The sequence below is a fragment of the Haliotis rubra genome, unplaced genomic scaffold (assembly GCF_003918875.1).
Source record: "Haliotis rubra isolate DU_JTF1 unplaced genomic scaffold, ASM391887v1 Scf2348, whole genome shotgun sequence".
Taxonomy (NCBI): domain Eukaryota; kingdom Metazoa; phylum Mollusca; class Gastropoda; order Lepetellida; family Haliotidae; genus Haliotis; species Haliotis rubra.
This window is the reverse complement of record NW_025766390.1, coordinates 6299-32101: the sequence shown is the minus strand read 5'-3', so window position 1 is coordinate 32101 and position 25803 is coordinate 6299. Positions and strand designations below refer to the sequence as shown.

The 25803-nt window shown below is 45.9% G+C and overlaps 1 protein-coding gene across 1 annotated transcript; it reads right to left on the bottom strand.

The window, feature by feature from the left end:
- Nucleotides 1-10075: 10075 nt before the first annotated feature.
- On the bottom strand, nt 10076-16494 carry LOC124278311 (meckelin-like). The gene is made up of 10 exons (XM_046714028.1): nt 16413-16494; nt 15708-15771; nt 14649-14744; nt 13955-14035; nt 13171-13337; nt 12752-13006; nt 11528-11975; nt 10953-11161; nt 10605-10724; nt 10076-10213 (listed from the first exon to the last, which is right to left on the bottom strand). Exons 4-10 carry the CDS (start codon nt 14028-14030, stop codon nt 10091-10093), a joined length of 1398 nt encoding a protein of 465 aa, XP_046569984.1. The 5' UTR covers nt 14031-14035; nt 14649-14744; nt 15708-15771; nt 16413-16494; the 3' UTR covers nt 10076-10090.
- Between the last annotated feature and the right edge of the window lie 9309 nt (nt 16495-25803).

Here is a 25803-nt window from a genome sequence, read left to right as displayed (position 1 = left end):
ATTATTAAAATACAATATTCCCATCTTGGAGTAAGTAACTAGACCTTGTTTTGAAAGAGCATTCAAGAACCAACTATTGCATAATTTTAACAACTATTTGTGAACACTTCAAATTTATCTTTTAATATTAATATTGTGTAACTCCATTTTCTCAGTTCAAGAGATGCACTGTGGGATGCCACAAAAGTCATTCTTCATTGACCACCGATGAACCCACAGATACCCCATGCCTGGAAGAAGGGACAGATTCTGATGGTTGCTCGGCTGATGAATCTCTTTGGTCATTTGACACAATCACCAGTATCATCCGGACAACAATGTAGATGAATTTGTTTGGATGGCATCCCATGCATACCAGCAATATTTAACATTAAAAAAGGAGCTGTTTCAGCATGTAGATTTAGGCAATTTTACAATTGCAAGAAACAAGCTGAAAACAGTACCATTGTGTAGTTTTATGACTGACGAGGTTCAGTCCAGCTTCAGCAGTCATCGCCATCCCTTACATCGCGCAATATATGCACGACGGACTTTAGCCCAAATCATGAATTTGATTGGTTTACCTGCATTTTCTCCACCTAAGAGATATGAAGAAACTTTTATCAAAACCGTCTACATACCATGTTTGCGCTGGCAATTATGAAGACAGATTTGCAGGACTTGATTTCAGTTGGTGCAGGCATAAGTGAAGGAGCTTTATTTCCAACAATATCTGCCTAATAATTTAACATGTGAAGTACATGGCGAGAAATCATGAAAATTAATATCCAATGCGCAGCCCACTTCATGGATATCTAAAACATCTGTTAATGAAAGTTATATTAAGATTGCGTACAGATTTGTTTATTCATGCTTTACATCTCACAATCAGTCCTAAACACAACATAACTAAGAGCCAGTTGCAAGAAGTTTATGTTTACCATCTTCCTTATTTTATCAAGGACTACAATTAATATATTTTCCTGTTAATACGAAGTTTGATTATGAGTTTACCTGGGCTTAGACAGTACCTTACAGTCAGTCTTATGCAACAACAGCCTGTCGAACTCATTATTCAACATTATATTTATATCACAAAATTTACAAACCTGGAGAGGTTATGAATTCTTTTTGAAGAAAGTCCTCCTTGGGGCATTATAAGCATTAAAATCGTCCATTTTAAAGCCTACGACAGTTGTAACAATATTTCAATAAATATTTTACCGCCCAAAAACCCCATATGTGTGTGGTGGAGATCATTCTCTACAGGGCCCCGTGCGAGCCCCTACAGCCAAGAGCAGGTAACTCTGGCTGCACTGCATCACTTTTCATGCTGAACGCGGTCAGACAGGAATGAGGGGAGGTGGGCGTGATTCTGGTGAGGACTTTTTCAGCACCGCTAACCTCCAGGCTCAAAATTCTTTTCAGAAGAAAGTCCCTTGGGGCACATATAAGCATAAGACAGACTCCCAACGATGTTGAGTCGGGAGTGGTATTCCCGTCTGCCTAACATACCTCCCTCTAGTTCAGTCGAAGGCACAGAGCCGAAGCCGCGACAGAGAGAGAGAAAGTGACCACCTGTCACCTTACCCGCTTACGCCGACCGGCGCGGGCGGGGGAAAAGGAGCTCACGATAGCTATTGGTGGAATTTATAAAGGCGGACGCAAGTCCCACCCCCAACCATCAAAATGGGAGGGAAAGTATGGGCGAACTAACATATATCCTCAGCAACCCAAACCAGCCGGGCTGGTGCAGGGATGAACACAGTGACTGTAGCGAGTGATAATCGCCACATACAGTAAAACCACCACCAATGTGATACTACCCACCATAAAATTGAGGAATTTATTAACACCATACCATGAGAGTGCTAAACGTGGATTTCTGGCCTTACAACAGAGAACGCACGTCACTTGGTGGAACTGTTCAAACCGAAAGACGCCCCCGTGGAGTGTTTGTCCAGCTGATAGTGGCGATGAACGTATTCTCGCCCGCTCCAGATAGCCGCTGAGCAGAGATCTCTTTCAATGTGGCAGTACCGCCGGGCGATGCTTTTGATGTCGCCACTGCCCTAATAGAATGAGCCTTTAAACCCTGATATGGTTAACTTTGTAAGAGTAACTCGGAACAATGGCAGAGACAAGCCACCCCAGATATGGTCTGCTGTTTGTTCACTGAAGACCAGCCTTGCTACACCGCTTATATCAACAGCGAACAAAGCCGCTTATCTTCCCTGATAGCAGCCGCCTTTCGCTTGATATAAGCCTTGAGAGTCTTAATGGACATCTAAGACGAGCACGCCAAGAGAGGCACCGGACGAAGCTGGTGCCGGAGCGGCAAAAGCTGGTAGGTTCGATAGGGCTCGCGACATGAAAGTCGCATCTTAGGACGGCAGGAGTCTGGCAACCTATCGACTCTGTCTTTGTGAAAGACAGTCAGGAGCAGGATCCGCCACATCGCGATGGATATCACCTACCCGCCTGCTGCATTACCGCCACAAGAAGTGCCTTCCAACTTAAATAGCTGGAGTGAAAGATCACATTCGAAAGAGGGACCGGATATCCAATCAAGAACGATTGACAAGTCCTAACAACCGGATAAAGTCGGATTTGATCTTGTCCATTGCTAAAAGCTGTACGCAGAGGGTGCTGCCCCAAAGAGAAAGCAATCACGGGTAGGATAAGCGGAAGGCAGAGACGTCGCGGAGTATTCCCCGATAGTAGACGCTGGCTAAACCGGCTTCTAACCGAGACTGCAAGAACTCCAGTACTTCAATTACAGCTGAAGAAAAAGACTAAACTTCCGTCAATACACCAGTTGCCAGCATAACAGGCCCATCTATCCCTCGGTACGAACGCTTGTTTGAATCCTCCGCTGCCGAATCGTGTCTCTGCACCCGGTGGAATTCCGTCAAGGTGGAGGCGGTATTCCGAGGCCAGGCCACCCACTGAATCCTGGGGATTCTGGTGCCAAGCCCGCTCGATAGTAAGTCCGCCTAAAGCGGGTAATAGTACAGGAGGCCGGTCGTTCCTGAGTAGTACCGAAACCAGCTTTGAGTCACCAAAGTGCAAGGAGCACAAGAAGTCGGTAGCTGGTTGGGTGGCAAGCCGCAAGAGGACTTTGAATCAGGGGTAGTGGCGGAACGCCTACGAACCCGTCCGGCCCAATCGAGCTGGAAAGCTGCCTTAGCGATGGCTCTCGGATCCGCATCCGAGCAAAACACCGAATCTGGTTCGGCCCCCAGATGCAACAGATCCACTCCAACCCACCAACAACTGGGAGATAGCCCCGACATCCCGATGGGAGCATCCACCGCAGGGGCCAGGATACTCCACGCAGGAGCATCTGCTCTAACGCTACCCCGCCCCGGAAGCAAAACAGGCATTACCTGCATGTCGAACTGGTCGCATCAGAGCAAACGCCATGCCCTCCTGCAGAAGAGACGGAAACTGGTGACCGCCTCTGCTTCAGGATGGTAGGTCATTGCCGCCTGGTTGTCCATCTCGAGACGGACCACGTCTTTGAACCTGCTCCCCCAAGTCGCTTGAACACCAACCTGACTGTTCTCAATTCTAGCACATTGATGTGCAGTTGCGCCGCTTCTGTGACTACAGGCCTGAGACTGGATAGGGCGCCAGCAAGGCACTTCAAATTCTGTGAGGGAAGGCCCGTCAGAATTCATTGAGAGATCTGGCGGCTTTGGATGTCCAAAGCGAGCCCCTGGATACCCCTGCCAAAGTGTCCACTCAATCGTAAATGAGTGAATTAGCCACCCCGGAGTGGAGAATCAACTGCAACTTCGCGTGGACTCCACATTCGAAGCCAGAGCTCCGCTGAAGGAATGGGTTCCATCCTCAACCGCCGCGTCCGCCAAACGATGTCCACACCGCTGTCGCCTACGTTGCCTAACAACTGGAGCCAAGTCCGAAAGCCGAGGCCCTGGGGAACCCGAGAAATTGTAACACAACTCCTCTGATCTTTTAACGCTGACGTCCGAGCATTGTGTGAGACTATCCCTCGCCTGTTCCTCAACTCCTCGCCTCCCAAGAACAATTTTCAGAGATCCCGGGTGCTGAATCCAGTTCTGATTTCTTTTGAGGTTGATAATCCAGCCCAACTTGGTGAGAATACTCATCACAGCAAGTGTAACGCGAACTCGGCCCGCGAGTGGCAGCCGCGATCTACAGGAGCCAATCGCTCTTAGGTATCGGGTGATTGGGCACCTGCCCTGTGACCTGGCTACCTGAGCTGGAATTAGCAGCATGAGTTTCCAGAACAATTTTGGCTTCGTGGAAATGCCGAAGGGGAGTACCAAACTGATAGCACTCCTCCCAATCAAGGAAAACCTTAGGCGCATTCGAACTCGGGTGCATAGGGACATGCGAAGTATTCGCCTTTGAGGGTCGCATTGACGGAGCCAATCTCCTTCTCCACAGACCTAAATCAATTTAACGCAGTGTTTCCATCTTGGAAATGACGCAACCTACCTAACATGTCGCTCGGGTATCCCTGAGGTTTCAGGAAGCAGGTCTAAACCCTCCGGCCCTTTGGTGACAAGGAAATAAGTTGAGTAAAAACCCAACATCACTCTTGTCCCACAGGAACCATCTCTATATGGCTGCCTTTGTCCAGCAACGCACTGACCTCGGCATCGAGTACTCCGCCTCTCTCTAGGGGCAGCCGCACTGAGGCAACGGATCCCGAGAAGGGTGGGTCTCTGGCTTCCACCGTGGCAAGTGGCCTTTCCTGAGTGTGGACAGGACTCCAGGGATTGACGTGGACTTTTTCCATATCGGCTGCAGGAAGAGGGAAAGTCGCACTCACCCACAGGGATATGTGGCAGGAGACATTGAATACCGGACTTTGGCAGTAATTGGACGCCTTGGTCTGGTACTCAAACAAGGGCTCCGAGGAATTATAGCCTGGGAAGCCGGGCCGACTTCCCTCCTGAAAAGGCTGGTGGGCCGCGCGTCTTCGCCCCTGCTCCCCTGCCTTCAGTTCCTTACCTCCGCCACGACTGCAAGGGCTGAAGCCCATTTAATGATTCCTTCGGCCAGCAGCAGATGGATATGCGAGGAGACAACCGGGCCGCGAGCGACGTGTGGTGGAGGCTGTTCCAGCAAGGGCTTAGAGTCCTTAGAAGGTTGAGATAGCTTCCGCCTCCCCGACTACTGTAGCTGCCCCGAAACAGGTAGAACTCCATCCGAATGGCAGCGCCAGCAGAAAGCTCGCTGGCAGGCGGGTAATACCGACGGCACGGAAATTGAGCAGGCTAGTTGGAGGCCCATCACCGCCGCATATCATTTTGGCAAGTGCCGACTTTACCTGATAGAATCGCTACCAGATGTGACTGTACCCTCTGCACTGTTTAGCCAAGGTGGAGTGGAGATTCATCTTCCACTCATACCATCATCATCCAGTAGCGTGCCTCTGCAACACCAGGAGGAAGTGAATGACGCCACTTTGAGGTACTGAACCGCATTTCGCGTATTGCTCTTCAAAGGATCGATAGGGCGGATTTAAGCCGCTGTAGGCTGCTATCGAACGGGCATGAAGCCGGGCGACCTTGGTTTGGCTGAAGCCATAGAATTAATCGACGTAATCCCCTAGGGCTTACGGATGCGTAAATACAATCGCTAACCACTGGGATTAGAGGCAAGTTCCCCATGAGGTAAAATCAACGGTCAAGTTCTGGCAAATCAACCTGGACCTGGTACCATGAGGAGGGGCTTGATTACTCGTAGACAAGACTGGAGGGTAAGATACGAGCCTGTGTCCCCACCACCTTGGAGTAAAAGCCTCCCCTGGGAGGCGTAAACTCCTGAGGGTCGGGTGTTTCAGTACTCGACCACTTCACCTGCATAACAGAATAATACGCCCTGCATCTGACCTCCCCAGGGACGCACTGTAAACCAACCAGCATGCATTCCAACTCCTCCCCGACCTCATCCCTCCATTCTTCCTCCTAATCGATCCTCACCGAGTGAGGTCCTCTGCTCCCAGAGAGCTCTGAGGGATCATCCGAGGGTCTACAGAGAGGGACAAAGCGAAGCCGCGAGCAGAGGTCGGTTGCCCGCACACCCGACCCAAGACTTCGAGACTGAGTCGCGGTGCCGCAGATGAGGAAGAGCCCGCTGGGATTCCTCAATGGTAGACAAAATGATCCAGACAATCGAATGGCCCGCCAAGCCGGGCGCCAAAGCAGTAGGACCACATGAAGTAGGGCAACCACAGGGACTGCCAAACTACTTAACTACATGGACCAGACCCGAGGCCGCGCTCAATGGGCGGTGAAGTTATTACAGAGGAGGGTGGCCAGCAACCGAGACGCGAAACTCGGAGCCAATCACACTCTACGGACAGAAACCCCACACCAGAGCCTAAGCTGAGGTTGCAGGAGCACTGCCCGCCATAGACCTCGACAATACACACACCCGCACCTGGTCGGACACCAATCTCCTGTCGGAGGCCAGCCATCGCTAAGCCAGCCACGAGTGTGGACCGAATCCATCTGCTTCTGCAATATATCAGAAAAGTAAAATCAATTGTTAGCTGGTTAGAAACAGGGACAGGAGGGGAAGGTGCCTGTGATGTTGAGGGATGGTAGGTGAAGGAGCCGAGGCCCCGGTACCCTTCGCCCGCTTAGGAGCATCCCCGAAAAAGAGAGGAAGCCGTTTCTTTTTCTTTGTTTTTATCTTTTGTCTTTAGGCTGCTCCTGACCCCTGTAAATGTCCCCCTCGCCTGAAGTAAGGGACGTGTAGAACATGTAATCAGCACGCCTGGACTTGATGAGCGGGGAGAAAGCCTGACACATAGAACAACCTTGTTCGTCATGGGCTTCCTCCGCTAAACAACGTGAAGCAAAAATCCAGGTGGCGATCCTGAGGCTACATAAACTGCCGCTACAGGTGACACACACCCTTGGGCTGCAAAACAGAACCACGCTTATGATAATAGCAAGGACTGTAATCGATATACATAATATAATATGCACACAACAAAAACAGAACAAAATACAACGCCAAGGCGATATTTTTAACTGCATACAGCAAAGCTATTAATTACTAGCGAAAAGCCATAATAGCGGCTTTAATTAAGCATATAGGTGACAAAAGAGCAACATAGGTGAGCCGCTTACACGTAAACGCTACTACAATTTAAAACACTCAAGCAAAACTTACCTAAAGCCTGAAAAAAGAGGAATTTAGGCAAGTATAATCTACAAAATGAAATATCAGCCCTTTCTACAACCTCGACTACAAGGCTTTTTTCTAAAGCCAGGAGAAGGAAAGCAACGGAACCCCGCTGTCCGCCATCTTGCCTCCATTAACGTATTGGAGACAGCTTAATACGCCGTAGTTACAACAAATCATGAATGAAAAAAGTCATACAAAGATTCCAGCTAGCTCAGAAATAAAAAAGGAACCATACATACAGGATTTGACTCTATCTCACTCATCATCCTTATTATCAGATTCTTCGATTCATGCAATCGACCTACACCGGCCGACGACAGCATGAAAAGTGGGAGGTACGAGGTACACAGCCAGAGTTACCTGTTTTGACAGTAAATTCCCTCTATCGGGCCCTGTAGGGTGGTCTCACCACACATAACGAAGTTTTTGTTTGGTAAAATATTTTATTGAAATATTGTTACAAATCTGTCGTGAGGGCTTTTAAAATGGACATTTTAATGCTTATATGTACCCCAAGCGAGGACTTCTTCTGAAAAAGAATCAACAAACTATACTCTATGAGAGAGAAAAACCCCTGTGCAGTGTTAGACACAAGAGAGTTGGGTCCACCAGCACGCATGATTGCATGGATAATATTAAACTAGATAACCAAGGATGGTTTAACCCTGAGTCATGAAGACAATACTTCATTGTAGAGTATGCCCTTGTCTTGCACATCAAAGAACTCAGTGTCCATCACACTCCAGCAGCGCCTTTGTCCTTCACCACATAGTCCAAGGTCCCCAGGGACTGAAACATATACAAACATACATCTTAAAGGGATCTCAGCTCTGGCAAATTGGCAGTTCCATAATTTCTTAATTCCAGTAGTTCCATCACCACTGCATCTCATTAACACTGCTGTGTAGATCAATCTAGTAATTCATATTACAGAGACTGTAGGAAGTGTTATACTGTGAAGTGATTTAATCAATAATTACAAATATGAAAATTGATGGGGAGACATAGTCTAAAATTTGGTAACTATAAATTGTATATTTATATACTTTATCCTATCTCACTGGTATGCAACTCTCTCTTCTTCTTCGACCCACATGTGGAAACGTGCTGTAGGCTAAGTTGAAATCCTAAAACTTCTTGGCCTCTGTACCAATCTTTTGACCTCTGCCCCCCCTCTGATAGCATGACCTGTCAATCATCTCTATGAGGGTGCAGTGTCCTCAGATGATCAAGTCTGGACGTCCCCTAGCTGGCCATTCCTGTCTCTTGAGCTTCCAGCAATCTGTGATGGGGGCAGGTCGGGTGGGAGTCCATTGCGTGAGATGGGATAAGTATATGAATACATGAGCTAAGGGTACCAAGAAAAACTCCAGCCAGATATTCCGCTTGTCAAGCCACCACTGGAAAGACTGGACTAAGCTGTTCAGGAAGGTTATGGATCAGTTCCTTCGGGTTCAGTTGTCGGCCTCAAGATATGGGCGAGAAATCGCTGTATAAATGGAGTTGAGATGGCCTCTGTACGCTGGGTCTTGAGCTGACGTCAGAAGGCCTAGCAACTAATGCCACTGAAGAAGGCGAATCTCCTGAGATAGGATACATTCGATTAGTCAAGCCAGCATGACAGTAAGAAAGAAGTGCTGGAATGTAGTGGGTTCATGGTACGGAGATCGTCAGTCACCGGAACATCTGGCACATTGTACTACCATAGTGATGCAGGTCGATAATCAGTGATCGTGAGGAAGGTATGCTGGCTTCATAAAATGAAGTTATCCCCAGATGGAGTGATAAAGTTAGTAGATGTGGAGGCATGGATCGCCAATCTACCGGAACATTTTGTAAAGTTGATGGAATGGCTGGAGTGTAAAAGGACCAGTGACTCCAGGAACGCTCGAAGTCTAAGGTCGATGCTTACGGATGAATCAGGACATGCCTGCAGTGACCTCTGAACTGAGGGCTTAAGCCTGAACCGAGTAACCTCTATCTAAAGTGGCGTGGACTTGGGTTTATGTCTGACGCCCTCGGTAAACTGTTTCTCTCAGCTGACTGGCGGAAACTCTACATGATCACTCTTACCAGGCCTGGCACCGTCCATCATCACTGGTAATTAAGGCTGGGATAGTTATCCTCTCATTGACCGATCTAAACCTCAACATAATCATTCTTTACCTCGAATGGCAATTCATTCATCATCACTGGCAATAAAAGGCTGATAGTAATCCGTTTCATTGGGAATTCAAGACGAGTCTGTCAGGGCACTTCATAGTCACTGTAATCATCAAAGTCTCCTCGTAAACAAACAGTAAATCATTTTATTAGCAGCTTTATATCCACATTTCAAAATGAATTTACAGAAATTAGTATGAACTTTTTCTATATGCTTGCTACTTGTAATCCCCTGAACCTCTGATCCATATAAAAGAATTGGTTGGATTTTTCCGTCAAACAATTTGACTGAAGACTCAATGGGAAAATTCATTTGAACAGGGATTGTTGAATTTGATATCATCGCTGAGTTGGAGGGATCACTGTAGACAAGCTCTAATAAATGAATCATTGTAGGTGCTACATGCCCATCCAGAAAATTAGAGACACACTGCCAGTAGTCGCTGACAATGCGATTGTGGTGCTCTAAGAAAAAGTCACTAGATCTGTCAATCGGCATTGTGACAGTGAAGTATGGAGTTCACTGCCCGAGTAGAGGTCAGGTGGTACAGAGGCCAAGAAGTTTTGATTCAACTTAGCTTACAGCACGCTTCCACATTATGGGTCGAAGAAGAAGAGAGAGGTGCATACCGTGAGATAGAATAAGTTTAAAATTGCCTCTTTAATAAGGTTTCATTAGTGTCCATTTGTAACAGTTGAAAATCAACCTGAAAGTGTTAAATGTGTGATAGTATAAGTTCAAAAATACCATTTAAATCATACTCACATGGTCAATGAAGGCCTGTAGGAATTTGTTCAGCATGGTGTAGGCCTCGACACTCTTGTCTGTGATCTTGCCCTTGTTCCCTGCCTCTCTATTCCCAGCCATGGCTGTCTACAATGTGAAACAGTGGACACTTAGAGTTGTGCCTGAACTAACCGGGGAGAGTTTCTCACAGCTTCATGCAACGTCCCAGTCATAGCATTGGATGCCAACAAAGGGCTTCCCATTGAGATATCAAACCCAAGACTTGATCAACTGGGCTACTTCCCTTTACAAGGTAAGATGAAAAATAAATGTGTTCTGCTGGTAAACAAAAAAAAGAATAAGGGTTCTTCCTGAAACTGTCTCTTAATGTCAAAAGGTATTACTAACAGTTGGCCTTGATGTTGTGATATGTCTGCTCAAACAATGTGGCTTCATCTGTATGACACCACAGAATAAGTACGGCATGTCTTAAATCATTAGCCTCCTATGTAAACTGCGACTATGCCGTATGTCTTACATCTAGAGCTGCAGGGAGGTAGACCTGGTCGTATTTGTCTCGCAGTCTGCTAGGCAGGGTCATCTGGAATGTTTGCTGTTCTGTGTTCGGCATCAGTCCACGTTGGCCACACATGTCTTGCTGCACAACAAAATACAACCTCATTTAACACACGTCTTACTGTTAAACAGAACATCATTTCACTAACTACATTTATCTTACTGCAACACAGCTACATAAGCACAATTGTTTTGCTTTAACAGAAAAAGCCTCACACCAAGAAACCAGGATGTTGGGCACAACAATCCAACCTTTAACTACCAGTCTACCTCACTCACTCCACATGCTGTCCTAGTAGTCCTCTCTTACCTCCTCCCTCTTCATCATCTGGTGCATCTCCTTCATATCCGTGTCGGCCTTGCCGTGCACGGACCGTCCGTGGATGTAGTAGCCATATGCTGAGTTAGCCATGATGAACAAACTCACGTTACTCATGGAGCACAAGTCTACAAACTGGCGTACTGGATCCTCAATGAACCTCTCATAGATGAACACGTAGAAGATCCACTGAGTTATGGCTGAAAGGAAATGATAACACAGTTCTGTAGTTAAAGTTTCCTGAACATTCAATGTAAGATAGTCAGGCTGTGTATTGAACCTGCAAATATTTACAATTCATTTAAGACTCAGAGAGACAGTGAGTTTCTCTTCCTTCATTGTTATGGATTACTGCTGAAGATCATTTCTGACTTTGAACATCCCAATATCACTCCAACTAATACCAGATCAAATGATATGCACTTCTGGTAAATAGATCCAGCATTATATATTGCAACACCTTCTTGTATATTATGATACTCATATTGTGTAAACACCGTACCTAGAATCAGTTAAACCCTCACACGGCCATGGGCACACATTCCTATATACAGCTACACACTCACCAACCAAGAGGTAGACAAGAACAGCGACGGCGTATCTGTATACGTAGGACTGTTGACTCTGGTAATCTGCAGCATTCTTCAACACGCTTCCATCAGGATCCATTGTAGCAACATTTTCGAACCCCACCACTTTCAGGAAGAACACGACAGCAAACACCTGAAGCACAGGGCTAATTTTTCTTGTTGCCTGAATTTCATTCCATTCATTTGCCACAAAATATGTCCGCCAGATTGACACAGGAGTTCCTCCAGATTTCCGGCCATCCTTTGATGTTTCCTGGACACCTTTGGGTCGCTCCCAGTCTATGAGGAAGATGTCTGTGGTGCACTGTAAAACCATCATGTGGATGATGCTGAGAGTCTTCAGGGCAAAGGATGATCCGAACAGGGCGAGCCAGTCTTCTAGGGCCTGACCTGATGGGTGGACCAGGTATACTGCATTCTGTCTCTGAAACAAATACTTGCACTTAGTATAACACTCGAAGATGGTAGTCTCCCACACCATGTAGGTGGGGTTCAACAGCTGTGGTCTGAATGGCACTGCGAGCAATCCAAGGCGGTAGTCTCCCACACCATGTAGGTGGGTTCAACAGCTGTGGTCTGAGTGGCGCTGCTAGCCATCCATGACCGCATTCTCCCATATTGCACACATCAATAATGACCACCCAAAGTTAATACCCATGGTTTAAAAGGTACTGCACACCAGAGCTGTTTTATTTTCTTTGAAGCCAAACATCATCCGACATTCACTTTGACAAAAGCACACACACAATCATAAACTGCCTGTGACAGAGCAAGGGTGAGGTTGTTAAAGGCTGAAACATTCAAGCTATGCATACTGGCTTGTCAATATTGGAACCTGGTCCTGGTAAACCAGTTGTGGGGTGTATAGCCAGGGAAGTTGGCTTTACTTGAGACCCTCTTATGTTTCAATAATGAAAGCCTGGCATTTGTTTGTTTATTGTTTAATGCTTCACTCAGCAATATTCCACCAACATAGTGGCAGTCTGTAAATAATCGAGTCTGGAGCAGACAATCCAGTGATCAACAGGATGAGCATCTATCTACGCATTTGGGATACGATAACATATGTCAACCAAGTCAGCGAGCCTGACCACCCGATCCTCATGTAGTTGCCTCTTAACTATGACAAGCATAGGTTGCTAAAGATCAATTCTAAACCAGACCTTCACGGGTAGAAGCCTGGCAGTTTGAGACACATACCTTGTAGAAGATGAGCCAGTAGAAGGAAATCCCGAATGTGATGATGAAGAAAGTGTTGGCTAGAGAGCCAGCCAGGTAGAAGATGAAGTTGATGATGGTGGGGAAGTCAATGGCAGCTCTGCGGCCCCGTTTCGACCACACCCATGTCCTGTAGCCTGCGTACAACACTGACAACGTACCTAGTGTACCGGTGGCAATCTGGAAGTCGCGAGTATACTTCCCCTGGTCCATTGAGTAGGTGACGCTGAATGACACCTGAAGGGACATTAACGTGGAGGGATATAATATTCAGTGACTGTTGCCACTGGTCAAGTAACCTCAACTTGGTCAATACAATAACACAATATTCTACAGAATAGAATGCCAACACTGAGGAACTGATTGACACAATTATCTGACAGTACTAGTGGTACACATACCGAAACCTTCTGACCACCCTGTGCAGCCTCCCTGGCCACCTCGCCGTACGTTATCTTGAAGTATGGAGGGTTGATCTTGCCATCAGTCGTTCCTGCCTGCAGACTCAGGACCAGCTGGATTGACTGTACATATCGCACATAGGTTGCATTGGGTGCAGTCTGCACATCTGGAACAACACCAGCCAGTGAGAGTGAGATGAGACTGGTTCATCAGTTCAAAGACAAAGCTATGGAGACTAAAAGTTCCAAGGAATACACCACAACAGACTGGAGACATGATAATTGAGTATGGCAAGAGCTAACCCTGATTCCAAGACTGTATTCCTGGGAATAACTGGTCATCCATAGCATCAAGTCCTACCCTCTAGTCTGCAAACTGAGCTTTTCACAATTTCTTGTTCTTGCAAAATTTCAGCTTACAAAGGTTCATATATTAACACTGGCATTTTCTGAATTGAATTGCCAAAAAGTTTAGTTGCCAATTGAAAGTTTTAAAACATATGGATCACAACAACATTTTGCACCTTTATAATTTTCAGTTCTCTGGGAGTATGAAACCCAACCTGCCTGAAGGGAAAGATATGGTATGATGTAAAACATCATCTGTTTTATAAACGGCTTGTGCACACTTTTCATTCATAAAATACACAGACTGATTGAGTTATTCAAAACTGTTATTATTTATCCACATTTTTCATCCCATGACAATATGTCAACATCTTGTTAATGTTGTGTAACACAAAGCCACAAGACAACAGAAATCCACAAAAACCATTAAACCTACCTGGTGATGTGGAAGTTGTGATTGTGGCCTCATTGTCAACCAAGAACAATCTTCGAGTGAGCTGCCAGTCTGCCATAGCACCTGAAATAGGAAAATTCATGAAATAACCAAACAGTCTTAAAGGTATTTCACAACATTTCTCAAATCAATAATTCAATAAACTGCTTTGTATAACTAAGCAGAAAACTGAAGTAAATGTCTCTTCAAAATGCTTTTTTTTACATAGGCATGTACTAATAACAATCATCAGTTCCTGGTTTACAGTTCCTTACACCCCCGTCCTAGCAGTGCTCCATCTTAACAAGGAAATGTGATTGATCCTGGAGGAGGTGAGGTGAGGTGAAATTGGGTTTAACGTCGTGCTTGAGAATATTTCGCTCATATGACGACGTGCATGCGAGTGTATGTGTATGTGCGGCTGCTTGTACTAGCCCAGACTGAAGCTGGTTTTAGAGTGCTAGCCCACTGAGATACCATGCCGCAGTGAAGCATGAATACCCCACTCAGACACATTATACTGACTCCGAGCCGACCAGTCCTTGATGTACCCATTAATGCCGAGCGTCAGGCAGGGACCAACAAGTACCATATTTTAACGTCTTTTGGTATGACGCGGTCGGGGATCGAACCCGCGACCTTCCGCTCTAACCACTACACCACGGAGGCGGTGTTCCTGGGGGAGGAAGCAACATACCATCATTGACTCTGCGGCCAGACACGTCTCTGTAGTTGCTGATGAGCAAGGGGACCTTGTAGAGTCGTCTCTCAGTACCGTCTGTGTAGTCCAGGTCTAGGTCAGCAGTCAAGGGCACATAACTCTTACCTCCATCTGATTTACGGGGGTGACTGAGTGAGTTAAAATTTAAAGTCACATCGGCAGTATTTTTAAGCCATATGATGACTAAAAGTTAGTAAAACATGTTAACTATAGCTGATTTACATAACAACCTTCTGTAGAAACCCAGTGTAGGGATGACATATTCTGCTTTCAATACAGTTCAACAGTGTTTGAAATCAACCAGCAACGTTATCTCATGTTAGAATAAAATAATTCAGGAGCAAAATCAAGACTCTCTTAATTTAAAAAAAAAAGGGTCCAGATGACAGAAGATAGAAATCCATCAATGCCATTGGATTTCCGCTTCCATAGCTCTAAGAGTCATTCATTATTGTGTTATATCTGACCAAAAGAATTTCGGATAGCTTCATAAATACAGCTTCCCAAGACAATAGAGTTAACTGACTATAAAAGTCCACTTTCCAACATGGCAATCTTCACAGTTAGTTGTTCAGGCAATTCTATGTATAGCATATAGTCAATAATAGGATTTGCAAAGCAGACTTTTCATGCCTGTTTATGAAGATGCTCAAGTCCTGTCCTACAATCGACATGCACTGATGTCTGGGACAAGGAATGTGAAACTTTTCTCCTCCTATTGACTTGGAACAGCTAGTCTTGACTCAATACTGCCATGTTGGTTGAAGGAAATGCAAGTGATATGAATGGTGAAATCTGATTGGTAAATAAAATGGACATGAAAAGGACATAACTCATAATAGCCACTGGAGGTGTTTTGATAGAGCATGAATTTAAACCAAATTTGGCAAAGGTGGTGGTTTTTATAGCCTGTTATCTTCCTTTCCTTGTGAAAATGCATGAATACTGCAGATCAGTAAATCAGTGTCAACAATACTGGAAGTATCAAGTCTAACAGTACACAGGTCAGTTTCTAGTCAGCCGTGAAAAGGATACAGATATCGAAGAACTCCAGGGGGTATTTCTTCTGATTCCACAAACTCAGGGCACTGATGGAACACTGTCAACAAATCATTATCACAATTTGCAGTCTATCATCGTGTTACTGTTTGTAAGCTTTTTGTGAGATCTAATCATTAAGTTACATCTAAAGTTTAGTAACATTTAATATACAAAATATGAATGAAGAAATATTAACTATGTGTATAAAGAAATTTTTTAGTCAGGGTCAGCCGAGATTCAGCAGGACAAGTGAGTGTGTGAGTTTAGTTTTACGCTGCTTCAGCAATATTTCAGCTATATCGCGGCAGGGGACACCAGACATGGGCTTCACACAATCGCACTCCATGTGGAGAATTAAAGTCGGGACTTCAGCATGATGAGCAAGTGCCTAACTAACCACGGGTTACCTTAACAGCTGCCCGCAGGACAAGCAGATATGTATAGCTGCTCGCCCCTTTGACTGACAAATTCTAGTCTATTTCCAGTGACAGGCACATGTTAGTGAGGGAAAAGCAAACATTTAGCAAGGCTAGACGCTATCTCGAAGTCATTTCACATAAACGACCTGTGCTAGGTCAGCAGTGGACTGATTCTACAGATATGACTGATGGCATCTAAACCTGTATTTTATGACATTTCCTTTCCTCATAACTTCTTCAGCTTCAATTTTCAATTGAACAATAAACATTTTCTACTCACAGATGAAGAAAACACAGTTCCAAATACAAAAGCTGCATTAAGTTGAGTCTCGGTGTTTTCACATAGCTGTATTAGTCCCCAGTGATGTCTTCCAAAAACCAAGGAACGCTCCACCCAGACTGTACCTAGCTTACCTTGAACTTCATTGTCATGGGCGGGTCAAATGAGTAGGATGTGGTGATGTCGCTGTTGTAGACAATGTCTTCAGGATCGCCGGTGTAATACAACGGGCCGGGTAATGCGACTGGATTGACAGTGCTGTCACTGACATAGAAGAACGGGTGTGAGGAAGTGAATATATATGTTCATGTTCAGTAATTCAAACAGCACAGCTGTATGTCAGTGCATGGAAATAATCATGATCAATCGAAATGTTAGTGTAATGTAACTAAAAACATATTCTCTACATACTAGTGGGTGAATTTAGAAGACACTGCAGAAGATTAAGGGGAATCTTGCAATAAATACTGAGATTTCTCATTCAAGCTATTCAGGTACCAAGGTGAAGGTCACAGATGACTGTGGTCATCCAGTATTGTTAGCTTCACACGCCTCTTGTCAACTGACCACATGATTACCTCTTGGTTCATAGCATGGATTCACACAGCTTTGACACATGAAATGATCTAAAACATCTGGTGGCCTGTTGTAAACTGTTTCACTTTTTCTAAAATTGCGGTTTCAAAATCCTAATAAGGTTGTTCTTGTTTAGTGGCAATTCAAAGGACTGAATCAAAAGTATCCTCAGTATGTTAACAACCACATAACCCAAACAGAACTGTGGTTCAGGGATACAGAAAATGTACCTGTAATCAACATTTTCCACATTAACAGTTGCAGCTATCAAGACCAGACCACTTCATTTCTGAACATTGGCAATTCATGCATGTCTGCTAGCCCCTGACCACTAATTTGAGCTGAGGGTAAGCAAATTTTTACAAACCTGGAGAGGTTATGAATTCTTTTGAAGAAAAGTCCTCCTTTGGGGTACATATAAGCATTAAAATGTCCATTTTAAAAGCCTACTTACAGTTGTAACAATAATATTTCAATAAAAATATTTTACCAAACAAAAACTCGCTATGTGTGGTGAGACCACCCCTACAGGGCCCCTCGTGAGGGCCCCGTGAGGGCCCCTACAGCCAAGAGCAGGTAACTCTGGCTGTGTACCTCGTGACCTCACTTTCATGCTGAACGGTCAGACAGAATGAGGGGAGGTGGCGGTCGGTATTCTTGAGGACTTTTCTTCAAAGAATTCATAACCTCTCCAGGTTTGTAAAATTCTTTTTCAGAAGAAGTCCTCCTTGGGGTACATATAAGATAAGACAGACTCCCAACGATGTTGAGTCGAGCCGTATTCTGTCTGCCTAACATACCCCTAGTTCAGTCGGCTGCACAGCTGAAGCCGACAGAGAGAGAAAGTACACTCACCTAGTCACCTGACCGCTGATGTCAATCAGGCGGGCGCAAGGCGGGGAAAAGGGGCCTAGCCGATAGGCTATTGGTGGAATTTATAAAGGCGGACGCAAGTCCCACCCCCAACCATCAAAATGGGAGGGAAAGTATGGGCGAGTCCAATATATATCCCTCAGCAACCCAAACCAGCTGGCGCAAGTGCAGGGATGAACACAGTGACTGTAGAGAGTGATAATCGCTTACATACGGTAAAACCACCACCAATGTGATACCACCACCGATAAAAATTGAGGAATTTATTAACACCTACAACATGAGAAAAGCAAACGTGGATTTCTAAGGCTCATTCGGGCTAGAGAATCACTTTACACTGCCCACTGGTGAGAACTGTCTGGCCAAACCGGGCACGCATTCCCCGGAGTGTTTGTCCAGCTGATAGTGGCGGATGAACGCATTCTCGGTCGGCTCCAGATAGCCGCTGAGCAGATCTCCTCAATGGGCAGTGCCGCTGGGCATGCTTTCTTTGATGTCGCCACTGCCCTAATCGAATGAGCCTTTAAACCCTGAGGGATGGTTAATCCTTTGTAAGAGTAACTCGAACAAATGGCAGAGACAAGCCACCTAGATATGGTCTGCTTTGTTCGCGGAAGACCAGCCTTGCCACCGCCATAACAACAGAACAGCTGCTTATCTTCTTGATAGCAGCCGCTCGCTTGATATACTGTAAACATACTTATTTTCGCCGGTGCAATTTTCGCGAAATTGACAGTTTAGACTACTTCGGCGTCAATTATTCGCCGCTAATCAGTAATTGCCGGAACTGCCAGCTGTCTCTTTGGCTGCCACTAATAGCAGTGAAAACAAACAGAGTGGCTTAACCTGTCAGGCGGCGCTTATTGCTTACTCACAGGAAATCCCTATCTGTGCGATATACTAGTACACAGTAATCCGCTTACTCCCCGAAGAGATGAAAACACATCAGTCTTATGTTCCAATTTGACTCGATTTGACGAATTAACTTTACACTGTATATGAAGCTCTTTGTGATTTCAAACAAGCCGGGTTGTTGTGAATGAGATGATTGGAGTGTTAGTGACTATTCGCTTCTATGATGTACTGGTGAATAAAATCTTACTGAATAAATAAAATACTGCTGTATTATTTCTTTTCCGAAGTCAAGCTTCACGGTAATCTGTTTTGTATCAAACCATGTCATGTGACCACTTCCATGGCGGCCACAACACACATTGCTGTTTTCGCTAATCTCGCAATGGATTTGGCTCATTATTTAATTATGTTTTGGGAAATCCATTACAGCGACAGTTAAGTATGATCAGTCGCCAATTTAAGATTCCCGCTGATTTCTGTCTTCAAACGCGATGTGTTATGGTAACAACTCAGGGCGAAGCGCGGCTAGACTGAATGAATGACAGGTTTATTTGCGTGTATAAATTTTCGCTTAAAATGTTTTATGCCAAAAAGCCGAAAAAATAAAACCTGGGCGCTGAAATATAATACGCTTACAGTAAGCCTTGAGAGTCTTACGGACATCTAAGACGGAGCACGCCAAGAGAGGTACCGGACGATGGAGGCTGAGTGAAAGCTGGCAGCGTCTCGATGAGGGCCTAGTATATGAAAGGCTTCATCTGCATCTTAGGACGGTAGGAGTCTGGCAACCGAATACACTGACTCTGTCTTTGTGAAAGACAGTCAGAGCAGGATCCGCTGACATCGCATGGATATCACCTACCCGCCTCGCCACACGCTATCGCCACAAGAAAGGCAGCCTTCCAACTTAACAGCTGGAGGAAAGAGACGACAGATCGTGGAAAGAGAGGACCGGACATCCAATCAAGAACGATTGACAAGTCCCATCGGGGACTAATCTACCGGACAGTCGGACGGATTCTGTCCACGCTTCGCTAAAAAGCTGCTGTACGAGGGCGCTGGCCCCAAGAGAGCACCGGGTCCGGCAGGGATATGGAAGGCAGAGATTGCCGGGAGTAGCCCCGATAGTAGACGCGAGCTAAACCGGCTTCTAACCGAGACTGCAAGAACTCCAGTACTTCAATTACAGTTGAAGAAAAGGGATCAAGAATCCCTCTGCCGGAAACACACCAGCCCAGCATAACAGGCCCATCTATCCTCATACTGAACGCTTGTCGAATCCCTCCGCTGCCAGAATTGTGTCTGCAACTGGTGCAGGAATTCCGCCAAGGCGGATTCTGGACAGAGGCCAGCCGCCACCCACTGAATCCTGGATTTGGGTGCGGCGCCCGCTCTGGGATAGTAAGTCCGGGTCGAAGCGGTAATAGTACAGGAGGCTGAGCCAGAAAACCTGAGTAGTACCGAAACCAACTTTGAGCTAACCAAAGGGGTGCAAGGAGCACAAGAAGTCGAGCTGGTTGGGTGGCAAGCTGCAAGAGGACTTTGGGAATCAGGGTAGGTGCGGAACGCCCACAGAACCCTGTCCGTCCAATCGAGCTGGAAAGCCGCTCTTGGCGATGGCTCTCTGATCCGTATCCGAGCAAAACACCGAATCTGGTTCGGCCCCCAGATGCAAACAGATCCACCTGGAACGGACCCGGGAACAACTGGGAGATAGCCCTCAATATCCCCCTCGATGGAGCATCCACTGTCAGGGGCCAGGGATACGGCCGAAAGTGTGCATCTGCTCGAACGTCTGTCCCCAGGGAGATAAACAGGCATTAATTGTGATGTCGACTGGTCGCACTCCAGAGCAGAAACCGCCATGCCTCCTGCAGAAGAGACGGGAAACCGCATCACCTCTGCTTCAGGATGTAGGTCATTGCCGCCTGGTTGTCCATCCTCGAGACGGACCACATGGCCTTGAACTCCGCTCCCGGTCGCTTTGAACACCAACCTGACTGTTCTCTCAATTCTAGCACATTGATGTGCAGTTGCGCCGCTTCTGTGGACCACAGGCCTGAGACCCATTAGGGCGCTTCCAGCACTTCACCCTGTGAGGGAAGCGCCCGGCCTGAATTGAGAGATCTGGCGATGGATGTCCAAAGGGAGCCCTTTGGATAAATTCCCTGCCAGTGTCCACCCCTTTAAATGAGGAATTAGCCACCCTGGAGTGTGGAGAATCAACTCAGAACTCCTGGGTGTGGACCCATCTTCGAAGCTAGAGCCTGCTTGAATGGGTCGCGATCCTCAACCGCCGCCAAACGATATGTCCACCGCTGCCGCCATGTTGCTCTAGCAACTGGAGCCAAGTCCGAGCTGAGGCCCTGGGGAACTCGAGAAATTGTAACACAACTCTCTGACTTTGGTGACGCCGGGTCCGAGACAGGGAGACTATCCTCGTCGCTGTCTCGGTCTCGGGCCCCCAAGAACACCAGATCCTGGGTGGGAACCAGTTCTGATTTCTTGAGGTTGATAATCCAGCCCAACCTCTGGTGAGAATACTCATCACACAGCAAGTGTCGCTAACTCGACTCAAGCGGAGTGGCAAGCGCACGGAAGGAGCCAATCGCCTAGGTATCGGTGACAAGCACCCGCCCTGTGACCTGGCTACCTGAGCTGGAATTAGCATGAGTTTCAGTGAACACCCTTGGCGCTGTGGAAATGCAGAAGGGGAGTAATTCGAAACTGATAGCACTCTCCGTCGTCAAGGAAAACCTTTAGGTATTCTTCTGAACTCAAAGTGCATAGGGACATGGAAGTATCGCAGTCTTGAGGTCGCATTGACGGGAGCCAATCTCCTCTCCACAGACTCCAAATCACCGAACGAAAGTGTTTCAATCTTGAAGGACGGTACTTCTAACATGTCGCCTCAGACCTTTGAGGTTTAGAATAGGTCTGAACCCTCCGGCCCTTTTGGTGGACAAGGAAATAAGTTGGAGTAAAACCCAACATTTCTTTCGTTCCATTGGTGGAACCAATTCTATGGCTGCCTTGTCCAGCAACGACTGGACCTCGCACGGAGCACTTCCTCTTCTCTAGGGCAGCCGGCACTGGAGTGCAACGGATCCCGAGAAGGGGGCTGGTCTCGCCCCACTGTGGCATGTGGCCTTCCCTGAGTGTGGACAGGACCCAGGGATTGACGCGACTTTTCCCATTCCGGACAGGAAGAGGGAAAGTCGACCACCCACACGGATATGTGGTATGAGACATTGAATACCTGACTTCGCAGTAATACCACTGCTTGGTCTGGTACCAACAAGGGCCTCGAGGAATTATAGCCTGGGAAGCCGGGCTGACTTCCCTTCCCTCTGAAAAGGCTGGTGGGCGCCAGGCCTTGCCTCTGCTCCCCTGCCTTCTGCCCCTTACCCCCTCCTCACACTGCAAGGGCTGAGCCCATTTAACAGATTCCTTCGCCGCGGGCAGAAGGATACATGCGGAGGAGACAACCGGGCCGCGAAGCGAGACATGTGAGGCTGTTCCAGCAGAAGGGCTTAGAGTCCTTGAAGGTTGAGACAGCCTCCATGCCTCCCCGACTACCGTAGCCGTGCCCCGGGAACAGGGTAGAACCCATCCGAATGGTAGCCTAGCAGAGCCTGCCGCGCGGCAGGCTTAATACCTTGCCACTGAAAGCCACAGGCTACTTTGAGGCCCATCACCGCCGACATCATTTGGCAAGCCGACGACCTGATAGAATCGCTACCAGATGTGACTGTACCTCCGTTAATTGCTTTAAGTAGCCAAGGTGGAGGGAGATCAATCTTCCTCCACCCCACCCACATCCAGTAGTTGCCTCTCCAACACCGGTGATGTAGGCGAATGGATCGCCACTTTGAGGCATTGAACCGCATTGCGGTATTGCTCTTCAAAGGATCGATAGGCGGATTTGCCGCTGTAGCGTTAGTCGTGAACGGGCGGAAGCCGGCGACCTTGCTTGGCTGAAGCCATAGAATTACCCGGATCTAACCCCCAGGGCGCATGGATGCCTAAACACAATCGCCAACCACTGTGGGATTGGACCCGGTACCACAGAGGAGGGTTGGATTACCCCAGACAAGTCTGAGGGTAATATACGCAGCCTTGTGTCCCCACCTTGGTACTCTGCCTCAGGGACGCACCGAGCTTAAACCAAAGCGCACCTAACTCCTCCTGACCCTCATCCTCCTCCATAGCCTCCTCGAATCGATCCTCACGAGTGAGGTCTCTGTAACCAGAGAGAGCCTGAGTGATCATCCCAGGGGTCTACAGAGAGGGACAAAGGCTTGAGCAGAGCCGAAGCTGCCCGCACACCTGACCCAAGACTCGACACTGAGTCGCTGTGGCGCGGACGAGGAAGAGCCCGTGCTGGGATTCCTCAATGGTAGGCCAAATGATCCCGACACCGGAATGGCCCGCCAAACCGGGCGCAAGCTGAGGGACCAAATGCGGCAGCGGCAACTACAGGGACTGAGCCTGTAAAACGGTACTAACTACTGACCAGACCCAGAGCCAAGGCTCGGCGGGTAGTAGTTACTACAGCGGAGGGGTTGCCAGCAACCGAGACGGTAGACTCAGAGCAGACGCGACTCTCCTCGACAGAAACCTCCACACCCAGAGCCTAAGCTTAAGGTTGGGAGCACTGCCCCGCCATAGACCCGAACACACACCCGCATCCTGGCCGGACGCCACCTCCCTGACGGAGGCCAGCCATCGGCCAGCCACTAGAGTGTGGGACCGAATCCATCTGCTTCTGCAATATATCAGAAAGTAAATCAATTGTTAGCTGATTAGAAACAGGGGACAGGAGGGGGGAAGGTGCCCGATGTGGAGGGGATAGCAGGTGAAGGAGCCGGAGGCCCCGCACTTCTCGGGCCTGGCTTAGGAGCAGCATCCCCAAAAGAGAGGAAGTGGAAGCCTTTTTCTTTGCTTTTTTATCTCTTTGTCTCTTAGGAGGCTCCTGACCTCAAATGTCCCCCGCCTGAAGTAAGGGACGGTAGAACATGTAATCAGCACGCCTGGACTTGATGAAAGCGGGGAGAAAGCCTGACACATAGAACAACCTTTTGTTCGCCATGGGCTTCCTCTGCTAAACAACGTAAGCAAACCAGGTGTATTTATCCTGAGGCTTACAAAACTGTCAGCTACAGGTGACACACCCTTTGGGCTGCAAAAAACAGAACCACGCCATGATAATAGCAAAGGACTGTAATGCGATATAATATAATATAATATGCACACAACAAACAGAACAAAATACAACGCTCGGGCGACATTTTAACTGTTACAGCAAAGCTATTAAGTACTAGTGCAAAGCCATAATAGCTGGCTTGCAATTGCATGCACTTAGGTGACAAAGAGCAACATGTGTGAGCCATTAATGCAAACGCGGCGCAATTTAAAACGAAAAAAATGTAATTTTGGAGTAAAATTGATATTTTATACTTATCCTGACTCATGCTCTTTTGTTTGTCTTCTTCTTCTTGCTAACATAGTGGAACACTTGTATCTCCCTAATTGAAGCTCCCTTCAATTTAAAATCACTAATTAGTATTCACCACGAAGCTACCTCCTTTCCACAAGCTGAACCAGGGCTTCACCCTACCCATGTGCCTCACTCCTCTCCTCATATACTGAGCCCAACATTTGAATTTACAGGGAAATCCAAAGTGTTATTTGGGAGGATGGGAGGGCTGACCTCATGAGTCAGGATAAGTATAAAATATCAATTTTACCCAAAAATTACATATTTTTCCCTTATCCTGACTCATGCTCTTTGTTTGTAGCATCCTACGGAACGGAGGTGGGAATATCTAATACTTTGGATTTTTAATAATTAGTGATTTGAACTGTGATGATTGTAATAACCCTATGGAACTTCATCAAAGGCACTGAACTGATGAATTCCTGCTGCTAACTCTATCAGCTGCCATATAAAAGGTTATTACCATGTACTTATTATGATAAAGTATATATATAACATTAATACAATACTTAAGACTAATAGACTTAAGCTTGTTAATATGCTAGTATAAACTCCTTGAGAGTTTGTTAGCTAAAATACTTTAAGATATAACATAGTACTAAGCTTAAGATATGATTAAACTTAAGCTAATTATATAATAGCAAACTCTTTAGAGTTTGTTAGTTAATATACTTATATGATATAGATATAATGCTGAGCTTAAGATATGAATAAGCTTTAGCTACATATATAATAGCAAAAACTCTGTAGAGTTTGTTAGCTAATATATTTTTATAATATGAGATAGTACTGTGCTTAAGCTATAATTAACTTAAGCTACATATATATAGCCATAGCCAAACTCTGTAGAGTTTGTTAGCTAATATATTTTATAATATGAGTATAGTACTGTGCTTAAGCTATAATTAACTTAAGCTACATATATAATAGCCAAACTCTGTAGAGTTTGTTAGCTAATATATATTTATAATATTAGTATAGTAATTCTGAGCTTAAGATATAATTAACTTAAGCTACATATATATAGCAAAACCTCTGTAGGGTTTTGTTAGCTAATATATATTTACAATATGAGAGTATAGTAGTGTGCTTAAGATATAATTAACTTAAGCTACATATATAATAGCAAAAACCCAGAGAGTTTGTTAGCTAATATATTTTTACAATATGAGTATAGTAGTGTGCTTCTAAGATATTATTAACTTAAGCTACATATATAATATAGCCAAAACTCTGTAGAGTTTTATTAGCTAATATGTTTATAGTGTAAATCCATAGTACTAAGCTTAAGATAAGATTAGACTTAAGCTAAATGTATAGTAGCAAAAATAAACTCCTTAGAGTTTATTAACTAATATACTTTTATGTTAAAAACATAGTACTGAGCTTAAGGCTATGATGAAACTTTAAGCTATATATATATATAACAAATCTCCGCTTGCCTTTTGTTAGCTAATACCTTATATGTTGTAAAACATACTGCTTAAGATATGATGAAACTTAAGCTAATTGTATAATAGCTTAAAACAACCCCTTTAGAGTTTGTTAGCTATGATATAAACCTAGTATTGAGCTTATGAAGGAAAA